The 12,625-nt window shown below is 32.9% G+C and overlaps 1 protein-coding gene across 2 annotated transcripts in view; it reads right to left on the bottom strand.

Moving 5' to 3' along the window:
- Nucleotides 1-422: 422 nt before the first annotated feature.
- The window catches only part of LOC118195556 (uncharacterized), an 88,338-nt gene continuing 76,135 nt past the window's right edge, over nt 423-12,625 (bottom strand). For both annotated transcript variants that reach the window (XM_085807245.1, XM_085807244.1), the window contains exon 11: nt 423-760. In XM_085807245.1, the coding sequence (XP_085663371.1) occupies nt 495-760 (266 nt within the window). In that variant the 3' untranslated portion in view covers nt 423-494. The remainder of the gene's footprint in view (nt 761-12,625) is intronic.

A 12,625-nucleotide genomic window follows, 5' to 3' on the forward strand; every position in this document is an offset into this window, starting at 1 on the left:
GCACAGCAATAACGGGACCATCTGGCGGGTAATACTAATTCAACAGAAAGATGAAAAGCACGATAAACGATGAACCTGACAAAAAGCTTTGTGGCAGTGCATTGCAACAATGAATTACCAACAGCATTTTTCCAGAGCTTGGTAAACAGTTTGCAATAAAAGACAACAGCAGTGAAAGGAGATTTAACCTATTACTAATACTCTTGCAACAACAGAGAACATTAACAGATCCTATCTGGTGGATTTACGTATTTTACTGAAAAATAGATAAGAGAAATTTGTACTAAGACAGTTATCTTTAGCCACTGATATTATATGCAATATATATAAAATATATTAATACATATTATACATAAATAAATATTTACTTTTATATTCCCATCACTATATTAGCTCCCCTTTCTCAATCTATTCAACTCTCATATATTAAACACAATATTTTATTTTTCACAACTTTAGCTTTCATTTACAATACAAATATCATAATTACACCATTAATGAAAACAAACACAAAAATCATAGTGCATTTTCAGATCCTCATTTTTAACCAAAAGACCACAAATGGGACAAACAGACATTTTAGCTTCAGTAGTAGTAGTAATATTATTGTTTTCGACAATCAATACTTCTGGTTCAACAGCTGATTGTTCCACGGCATTAACCAAACGCTCCTTAATGATCTGCACTTCATCAAGGGAATACTGTTGAAAATCTCCACATGTAGCCGCATGTATTTCAATTTCAAAATTAGGGTATGCTTCTAAAAAATAAAATGCACTTTAATAAAAATTTTAAAATTCATATAACTAATCAAATAAAGAACATGACACATACACTCTGTTCCAAAAGTTTATACACTCAAGTAAATTATATGTCTAAGTAAAACAGAAATGTATAAAATGATGCAATATATGTTTATTTAAAACACAAGTGTCTTGCATTAGAGCAAATATTTAACAAAAATATCAATTTGTCTTTAAGGGAAGTGCCCTAAAAGTTTATAGACAAATGTAATTTTATGTGAATTTAGCAATAATCATGATGGGGAACTTCAGCCTTTTATACGATAATGGCCTCTTTCAAACCTCCAATTAAAAAAAGAATAAAGATTATTTGAATTGCATTATTGCAAAGTAACACTGCCACCCAATAAGCAAGTTATGCAGCTTTTTACCATGGTTTGCCACTATTATTTCAACTCAGATTATTGTACCATAGTATGTTATGAAACTACTCAGTAGTGAGAAAAGATGGAAATCATGTTATCGGAGAAATATACAGGAAACTATGAAATGTCTGATAAAAGTTTAGTAATGCTGTTCATGATGTCGCAATCTACTTTATATTTCTTAGGAAGCCTGTCACATTATAACTATAGTTAAAGACCTGTAACATTCTCATCAACTATTAACTATTATTCTGAACTTTAAATTTCAGGGTAGGTCTGTTAAGGAAATTTTGAAACTTCTGAATGGACCTGTAAGCATGATTTATCGACATGCATCAATCAAAACCACATTCAGGAAGTTCCTGAGTAATGGACAGTCACAGCAACACACGAATACAAAGAATGGTAACTCAGAAGTCAAACAATAAAAATCAGCATTATATTTTCACAGGACTAGTTTCGATGGTTTTACCGAACCACCATCGTCATCTGCAAAAGCGCAAATGAACAAGATAGAATATAATGGTCAGATAAGATAAGAAAGCCTGGACAGAAAATAAGCTAGGGGCAGCATCTGTTGATGAAACCAGAACTAAAACATAATTTCTTTAAAGGCCAAAGGCAAAGATGGATTGGAATTAGGATCATTAACTAGAACAGAAAGATTTTTTTGAATGTGAAATGCCTCTAGTGCCACTAACTTATTTTATGTCTAGGCTTTCTTATCTGATCATTATATTCTATCTTGTTCATTTGCACGTTTGCAGCTGACGATGGTTCGGTAAAACCATCGAAACTAGTCCTGTTAAAATTTGAAAATATAACACTGATTTTTGTTGTTTGACATCTGAATTAGTATTTGTTCAGCATGTGTCTTAATTACAAAGAATGTCTTAATACAAAAATATTTGGTTAGCCAAATTATGATACTTGTGGATTGCAAATATCCAAAAACACTGTTCATAGGGGAATGAAGGAATCTGGCCACATCACGTAAAATGGCCTGATAACTACTCTCAAAGTTTCACAAATGAATGAGATAGCAATGGGCCAGACAAATGGTCTCTGATTTTTAGCGATTAGAAAAAAAATTTTATCTAGATGACCCTGTAGCATGACTTACGAAAAAAACCTTGGAGCTGCTTCAGTAGCAACAGTGGAGGTGGATCTGTTATGATATGGGCAGCTTTCAGTTTCAACGGGCAAGTGGGTTTCACATTTCTACATGGTCAGCAAAATTCATCTGAATACATAGAAACACTAATGACATTTGCTTAAAACACCAGACTACAAAATTGAGCATATCAGCATGGCAATGCTGCCATTCATACTTCTAATGCGAAAAAAAATTACTTAGCCATGGAAAATCTCACTGTTCTTGAGTGGCCACCAAACCCATACTTGCCAACCTATGACACTAAAAAATCAGGAGATTTTTCACAATGTTAAAAAGACTTTTTAAATGATAAAAATATAGTTTTTAAAAATGAATTAACTTTAAATAGTTACTAATTCTTAAACGCAAGCAACACAAAAATACCTTACAAATAAAAAACATTTTTATTACTTGCATCGTTTAAGAAAAATAAATAAATAATAATAAAAAAAAAAGACACTTTAATCAGTTTTTATACAAATGTTATGAAGTGGCAGATTTTGCTTTTGTTAAGAAAGAAACTTCATAATTTGGTTCATAGCAATAGCCACGTAGGCCTGCTTTCAGTAATAAAAATTTTTCTAATGTGTCATCACCAACGTTAGATTTAAATTTAGTCCTTATTTTCGCAACAACACTGAAAATCCTCTTACACTCTGCATTACTATGGGGAACTGTCAAGATAGCCAACATAATTCTAGACAGTTCACTATGTTTTAAAATTCCAACAGCACTTTTCAGTTTTCCAATTAAACTCCACTTGGTGTTAATCCTAGCTGATTTTTATAATTACATCCAAGTTTTCTAATTGTAAACTGCAAAATTGCGATTGCAATATCATCAGTGGCAACACCGATATCATCATCTTTCATGATTAAATGAAGTAACACAGGAAATCTGTTCAAAAAGTGCCTTATACAGTCAAAAGTCTTTAATCCGGACTCGTCGGGACTTCGGCGATTCCGGATTATAGATCATCAGTTTAAATCTGGTAAGATGGCATGCAGAAATTATAAAATTAAAAATATGAAACCGTAATTTATAAAATAATGAACAATTATGATCTAAAGGGTATCAAAATTTACCAAAAAAGAAGCCTAATATTTATTTGTTTACTTTATTAAACATTTCTTTGAACGCGCGGATGCGTTAAGCATACCTTACGCATAGCCAAAATTAGAAAATTGCAACCAGAAAACTATTTGATTTGTATTCGTGATATTTATAATGACGAGGAATTTGATTTAAATCAAAGACGGAGTACATCGAAATTAAATACTACATTTAGTAAGGAATTATAAGCCAAATAAAATAAAAACATCTGCCCTGAAGATAACGATAGTGTTGACAAATCAACTTCCAGTTCATTGCGCACCGCGACGTCCCCCCCCCCACGCGCAGAGCAACGTGAAATTGATAAACAGATTTCGGAACGGTTAGATAAACAAAGAATATGCCATTATCCATTTTTTGTAGCAATTCGTTTTTTGTTTGATGGACATCGAAACATACTTTCGTTTTCTAGATCCTTTGGGAGCTCCAGCATCGGAAATTCTATTTGACATAATCGAAAGTTCAAGCTTACTTTTAGAAAATTGCTCTTACAGTCTGCAAAAAATAATAAGCCGGATCCAATTCGAAGATTAAGGAACAACACAATCATCAACATTAACTGAAATAGATAATTAGATAATTTTAGCTTATACCATCCGTTATACATTAAACGCGCACGCGAAAACGTATTCTGCACTTGCGCAGACACATATGCGCAGTCGTAAATGTCTTGGGCGCACGAGTAAAACGCCTATGTGCATGCGTCAATGCGGCGCATGCGCAGAAAGATTTTAGATTTGAGGTCCGGATTATAGATCATTCCGGATTATAGGTGTCCGAATTAACGACTTTTGACTGTATTAGAAAAAGATACATTTGCTAGAGCAGAAACATCAGCAACTTTAGCATGCAAAATCACTTCATCGTTGACTGGAAATTTATGTAGTATGTAATCGCATACTCGACAGAAGTAACTTCTAACATGAAGATAAAACTAATTTTTTGTCTTCTGAAAGTTCTTCCACTACTTTTGCAGTTACAGCTCCTAATACCAAATCTTCATCTTTCTTTTGATTAACTATTTCACCATAAATCACATCTTATATAGAATTACAAGACAAAACACAGACAGGTTTTACAAACTTTGATAAAATGTCTTTAAACAGATCATAAATCATTGTTTCAAAACATGAATTTATGGAATTCTGCTTTGTAGAACTGTGTTAAGAACATCGAATGATGACAAAATGAATTAAAAAAAAACTTTGTTAAGGTCTGAAGAAACAAACATAAATATTCGTTCTTCACAAAATATTCTTTGTTTTAGATATAATCTAGAGAAAATTCAATTGCTTTTAGATGTCCAAATTGACTTTTTTTTTGTTCATATAACGAAGTATTAAGCCAAGTTCCATAAAAATCGTGAGAAATTATAAAAATACGAAAAAGTTGGGAGAAATATATTGTAAATCGGGTTGGCGGGAGAGCGGCCGAAAATCGGGAGAGTTGGCAACTCTGCAAACCCGATCGTGAATATGTCTCTGACAGTTTATGAGAATGGAACGCAGTTTTTCTTCCACGATTGCCTTAGAAGCAGCCATCAAGAGTGTATGGTACAATGCGGAACCTGAGTTATAACAAAAGTTACTTCTCTTGATGGAGAAAACTTGACGTCATACGGAATAATGGAGTGACTGAACAATTAAGTTATTTGAAATTGATCACAAGTTGTTAAAATGTTAATATGCTATAAACTTTTGAAACGTGCATTCTTCTGTGTTTTTTTTAATACAAATTGCGATTTTAGTTGAATATTTACTGGAAAGCAAGTCACATATGATGGAAATAGAGAGACTTTTTATTTGGTGTTTGTGTTCCTTTCAGTTTTTCTAAAACACGTAATAAAGTTGAGTCTATGAACTTTTGAGACAGAATGTTTAATATAAAGAATATGTTATCTTAAAAATTATTATTATAACATAATAGCTTGCCACTTAAAATTAATGTATATACCTTCAAAACAAGAATGCATACAATCATACTTTAACTTCTTTTGCTACTTTTTGTGATTTTAAATAGGATATAACCACAATCATCTAATTCTCATGTTTATTTCAATAGCACTAAAGGTATAATGCAAAAGTATAAATGAATTACATTATGTAATTGTTTTCTCAATTTTATTCATGGATAGAATGAAACCAAGGAAAATTACAAAATGAAATTAGTCAAAGAATGTACACTTTAATGCATCTAATTGAATTTAATGTATTGCCAATAGTTTAGTAACCTGATTCATGCATTATAAATAAAGCTAATTTAAGTCAATTTGGATTTCTTTTGAAATCGCGCAGCACAAAAATGTCTCATAAACTCTCAGTTTATCTGCATATGAACATAAAACAGATAGTAATTTTTAAGCCCATTTAGAATATAGGTATTAAAATTAAGCTACTAAGTGACTCTACAAATAGGTAATAGGTGTCTGGATACAAAGGGAGTCAACCTGTAATTATACACCTATCATTCAATTTTTACAAGAAATACCTCATTACAAAATTGATAGCAACTGTTATATCACAAACATTGACCAGGATTCCCAGATAAGCTTCATTGTGCAGTGGCGCAACTAACGATTGCAACCTATATAATTAATATACACATATGCCAAATAATTTATTTTCCCAAAGAATTTTAGCATATTAAGAGAAACAAAAAAAAAATTCTCAACTACCTTTGAAAGATAATGCAATGGAAATTTATTTAAATATAGTCATGAATTATGGAAAGCATAACACTGACAGCACCTTTCAAAAAAGCATAGTTGTTTTCACAGATAGTTTCAGGTATGTATGCCAGGGTATTAAATAAAGCAAATTAAACATATTTTCATGGGAGAGGGCACTTACCTCCTACATTATTCAGAACCTTTCACTTTCCCTTGCTTTCATATAGCTCCAGTATTACTAAAGGTAACACAGAAAAAATTTGCAAGAAATACAAACTTCATTTTTGAAACCAAAAACCATAACATTTTGATTCACGCAGAATTACAACTCTCCACCCCTATTTACTTAGCAGGCCATGCCTCAGCTGCCAATCTTGAAATATGAAAAACTAGGAGTTTCTGGGACGTTTTTATGCTGCATGATGTTATCATTTCAAAAGAAATCCGAAATGACTTAAATTAAGTTTATAATGCATGATTCAAGTTACTGAACTACTTGCAATATAACTGATATAAAAAGTATTAATATTCCATGAGATACTTTAAATTTTATGTTCTTTGACTAACTTCATCTTGTAATTTTCCTACATTTTTATACCGAGAAAATCACAAGTAGGGTAGTTTTAACTTATCACAGCACTTTTACACTTGAAGGGGGGGGGGAATAATAAAATTAACAGTGGATGCACATACTAATAATGTACCACATATGATGTAAAACAAAATTAAATATTTTCTGATTAAACATTAATTATATCTTCATATAAAGTTCTGAGGATGTCTAGAGTAAATTAAGACAATCCAGATATGAAACTTAATACGAAAAATAATGCTAAAAACCACTAGCAATGGGAGAAAGAATTAATGCAAGATCATGTATCGCAAACACAACGTCACATGTACATGAATTTCGATGTACCTGTGAGGTATCGGGGACAAATATAGTTAAGTAGAAAACTTCACTGTTACTCTGAAGAAAAGATTCTCTTAAAGGGCTTTAATCAATGTTTTGGGCCCAGAAGTTACTGTACTTTCTTACCAGACTTCCTTACTAAGTGTGGTATATGAACCTGATGTGAAGTTTTTTTTAGCAAAAATCTGACAAAATCAAATACTTCACAAAACCAGTGGAAGCAGTAGCCATCAAGCATATCTGAAAAATAGACTGTAACAAAGATCTACAGTTACTAGATTTGGAACTTTTTGTAATGCATGGCTATATAAGTACTTACACGATTAATAATTAAAAGAACATATAAAAGAGAGATAAGCAGTATGACAGCCCCGAGAGATTTGCAAAAGCCAGATTTAAATAAAATTTGAAGAATTAAATACACTCCGGCATCTTTCTTCCCGCTTTGTAGGTAATAACTTTCCACCTTAAAATACTCTCCACAGTAATAACATTAGAACTATTGTATTTTCAAGCTACTAAAAGATTATTAGCCAGTTTAAATAGGTCTCAACTATTATCAGAAAAAATGACTTATTTACCTTCCCAAGTTTGTCTCTCCAAAAGGCAAATGTTACTTTGATATGCCTTCTCAGCAGGAATTATATCCCGCTATTACAGGCACCTTAAATAACCCTGGTTAGGGAAGACAACATACAGTGCTTTGCAGGAATAAAGGCAAATGTTATTCTTTACCGGCCTTTTTATATTACAGACAGACTGGAAGCTAAATTACTACCAAGGAAACTGAAAACATAGTCAAGTGAACTGGTTATGTCACGTAAATGCAGAATTAAAAGTAACATCTTAAGCAAGTGATTGCCAAATTGCATGCTACAAAATATACAAGTGCTTTCATAGAAATGATACTTAATCCATATGGTTTTAGAATAAAATGTTGAATTTGTATTTTTTTTTTTTTTTGGCTAACAATTTACAGTTTAGTATGACCAGCAAGGCTCCGGATTAGAACTTGAAATAGACATATCAGCAAGCGTTGAAAATGAGAAACTGCTACAAAGAACAGAATGGATCATGGAATCTAAAGAATTTTGCAAGTTGTCCAGTTATTTAATTAGTTATCCCTACAATCCTTACCAATTAGGTCTTAAGAGGGATTTCCTGCCCCAAAAGCTCCACATGTATTTTTTTGTAATGAGAATAAATACCTATTTTATACTCTGCAGCCAGGTTATAAATGCTGAAGGATGTTTTTACATTGCATCATAATATCAACCATATAATTAAGAACTTTCAATAAAAGGCCAATGGAAGCAAGTTGAAACATTTAAATCATTTTTTTATATACTGGGTATTTCTGTTTTCCATCTTTTCTCAGTCCACAAGTATACAACATCAGTTTTGGATGTTCCTGCACAAGTGTCAAAAGGTATGCGTGTTTACATTATCCAACAGTTTTCATTTTATGTATTCTCTGAAGGATATATTTTATCTAAACAAAATATGAGAATGATGAGGCATGTTCATTTCAAAAATTTGAAAATTATGGATTTAAGAAAGTAAAAAATTCAGAATTCCAGCTATATCCAAAATATATTCACCCCTGCGAATTTCACAAATCTTTGCATAATTCACATGCACTTATATGTTAAAAAAAGTGTACCATTTTATAGAAAGGAATATTTTGTTTAGGTTTAAATGTTAAGAAAATGTTAGAAGCAGATCTTGTTTTGTTTAGGAAAGAAGCATCATAATTCTGTTCACAGCAATTGCCACAAAAGCCTGCTTTGGCTAATAAAAGCTTTCCCAGGCTATATTTACTAAGACTGAATCTAACTTTACTTTACTTTAGACTGAATCTAATCTTTGTTTTAGTGATAAAATTGAAAAATCCCCTAGCACTCTTTATTGATATGTGGAATTGCCACCATGGCCAATATTACTTTAACTTTATAATATAGTCAAAAGTCTTTAATCCGGACTCGTCAGGACTTCAGCGATTCCGGATTATCGGTTTTTACGGATTATAGATCAATTTAAATCTGGTAAGATGGCATGCAGAAATTATAAAATTTAAAATATGAAACCATAATTTATGAAATAAAGAGCAATTATTATCTAAAGGGTATCAAAATTTACAAAAAAAGATGAATATTTGTTTACTTATGAGTAAAACTGCGATATGCAAATTAGTGGCGCTATAATGCAAATTAGTGGAATACGTCATCTGCGAGGAGCCTTAAAGTCCATGTTTGAGAGCAAGCCCACATATTTCACTGTGACAGTAACATCAGAAATCTGAGATAGCCAATTCGTAACAGTGACCTCCAGGCATCATTTGCCTGCAGAACTGCGATGGAGAGCCATTGGGAGACTAGAGGCAAAACAAAGTCAAACAGAAGTGTCCAGATGGCTAAATGCGAGTCCTTCTGTGGTTTATAGACATTGGAGGCAATTTCAAACCACAGATTCGACATCTAGCAGGTTCAGCCAAGGATGGCCAACTGCTACGAAGAGCGCCGATGAACGACATTTGACATTATGTGCATGCAGGAATAGAACCACTACTTTGACTCTTCTTAGATCCTCCCTTGCTGCAGCCACCAGAAGGTTCGTGTCAACATCAAATGTGCGTAGAAGGCTTCACAAAGATGGTCTGCATGTGAGGCGACCAGCCATTTGTGTGCCGCTCACACCACACCATAGGAGGGACCGTTTTCAGTGGGCAGGACATGTCCACTGGACGCCTGATCAACGGAGGGTGGTTCTCTTTACAGACAAGTCTAGGTTTAGTCTAGAAAACGATAGGCGTTACTTGATATGGAGAGAACCTAAAACACGTTATCACCCGTCAAACATCCGTGAAGAGATGCATACGAAAGGGGCAGTGTCTGTGTATGGAGTGGCATCTCTTTGGGTGGATGCACAGACATCCAGGTCTTTCCAAGGGGAACCGTGAATGCTCAGATTTATAGAGATGACATCCTTGATGTTTATGTGCACCCATATGCCGGGGCAATTGGTGATGCTTTCCTGTTACAGGACAACAAGGCAAGACCACACAGGGCTCGGATCGTAGACGATTATCTTCAACAGGAAACAATTATGCGCATGGAGTGGCCAGCTCGATCCCCAGACTTGAATCCTATCGAGCAGGTTTGGGATGCTTTAGGAAGACGTCTAGCTGCTCTCAATCCACCCCCTCAAACCCTTGTCGCGCTTGCAACTGCTTTGCAAGAGCAATGGCTCTCGCTTCCTATGGAACTGATAGACCGCATAATTGAAAGCATCACACGTCACTGTATGTGTTGTATTGCTTCTAGAGGCGATCATATTCCATATTGAAGGTACTTTTCCTATAGCAAACTGACACCTTCAATTTGTTCATTTTATACATGCGCTAATTTCTATACCACCATATTTGTCTGGTAATTTCTTTTTTATGTTATTCGATACCTTTCTATGTGTTGTACATTGTGGGTAAGTTTCATTAAATTCTACATGTAGCTTTTTCAGTAATCGTGATTTTTCCTTAACTTATGATAACCAGTATATATGATTAAGACACAATAACACGCCATAATTTTGTAGGTATAACGCTGATTTTTGTTGTTTGACTTCTGAATCAGTATATATGATTAAGGCTTTGGTTTCCTTTTCTCCTGGTTCATCATTTGATTAAACATGTGTGAATTCACTTTTACATGTATTTATCTTATTCATTTTTAGAACTGATGAGACATGTATTTTTTATTACTTTGCCAGTCTATTTCAAATTGCCTGGCTGTATAATTTGAAACAGTATCCAGACCACATTTATGTATTTATATCTCAAAATAGAGGCAAAGTTTATGGTTAAAAGCTGAATTCAATGCCTCCTTAATTTTACACTTTAGAAATCGACTACAAGGGGTGGGAGAGATACTTTTAGCATGCAACCTCTCCAAAAAATGGAGAAAGAGAAATAAATTACAGAAGAGTGACAGCAGTCTGCATTTAATGAAAAGGAAATATATAAAATGTTACATAAATAAAGCATAAGGAATTCGATAAAAACTACAATCTGATTAAATACTGATTCAAAGGACAGAGTGCAATGTTTTGCCCATCAAAACTTGGTGTGAATATTTCCTCGATTCAAGACCGTTGAATAAAAAGTATTCATAAAGCTGAGAAATCCATCCAAAAAACTTTGCCTTTGGTAACTAAAAGTGTTTTATTTATTTTATTTCATTTATAGGCATTTAGCTGTTAACTCAACGTTTTCCCTAAAAGCATAGAATGCATTGTTTGTTTCCCCATATCTGTTTAAAGCTCATTTAAGTGAAAACTGCAACTTGCAGAAACACAGAGGAAGAGTTTTTGATAAAGCATCAAAATTACTGGAAATAAAGAAATATAGAAAATATCTACAAATGCTCTTTCTCATTTAGCCACAAATAATGTAAAAAAATTTACTGCTATGTCAGTGTTAACAGGATATTAAAATTTTATAAATCTAACTATATCTGGTAATGTATAGCTGCTTTGGAAATATCCTGAAATTTAAAATTTCATTAGAAAGTTAACTTTTGGCTACCAAAGTTGTTAGAAAGTTCAGCACTGATGATCAAAAATCCCATATTTAACAACTTGGGAATTTTCATAGAAATTAGCACTTAATTCTTTTAGTATTATGCATTTCTTAAGTAGATTCATATATATTTCTTGTGAAAAACTAAGAGTTCAAGGTTAAAACACACTCCTTATTAGTTACAACAAAAATGAAAAGGGGGAAACCGATTCTTATTTTGTGCTCAATGGCTGATGTATGCCAGATAACACACAGCTGTACTTAATGCTCAGTGAAGACAATTTTCATCAATTTTGAGATACACCTACTCTCCTAGGCATAATATCAGCTTCTCACTGAAGAAACTGTCCCTCCTTTAAGTTAGTTATCTACAGATAAACCTTCAGATGGCATAAATTGTTTTTCCAAGTGTCTATAATGAGATCTTCATATGTAAGAATCATAAGAAATTCTTCAGGGATAAAAAAACATTGAAAGAGGTATGTTGTAAATACATTGGTAGAAGAACAGTTCTTGTATAGCACTTAATTATGTCTCCATGTTTGCAGAGATTTAATGCTTTATTGAGTTGTACATTTAAGGATCAGATTCAACAGAAATGATGTCTGGATTTCATTAAAAGCTGAATAATGACACAGCTGGTCTTTTGGCAGCTGCTGTGATAAAACGTACTGAGAGAAATAAATATGGAATAAGAAATAAGGATGTTACGTACAGTTTAACTGCAATATTTAAAAAATGTGCAATAAATTAAAAAAAAAAAAAAAAAAAGCTTATTCATCCTACAAAAAGGTGGTTTATTTATTCAGCGACATGATCACTTAACATTCATTCTTATTTAGCACATTTGCCATTAACCAATTCTAAATCTGAAACATGTTTTATATATTTTTTTAAAATTCAACCAACCTAACTACATCAACTATGCACAGTGAATGACATGCCTATATTCTATTATTGGAGCCATGGATACACTAAGAGAGCTACAAATTGAAATGTTTAGCAACTACTGTCTTATCAAAATACAAAAACAT

The sequence above is a fragment of the Stegodyphus dumicola genome, chromosome X1, assembly GCF_044657685.1.
Source record: "Stegodyphus dumicola isolate Sdum_Otavi_A_Nest chromosome X1, ASM4465768v1".
Taxonomy (NCBI): domain Eukaryota; kingdom Metazoa; phylum Arthropoda; class Arachnida; order Araneae; family Eresidae; genus Stegodyphus; species Stegodyphus dumicola.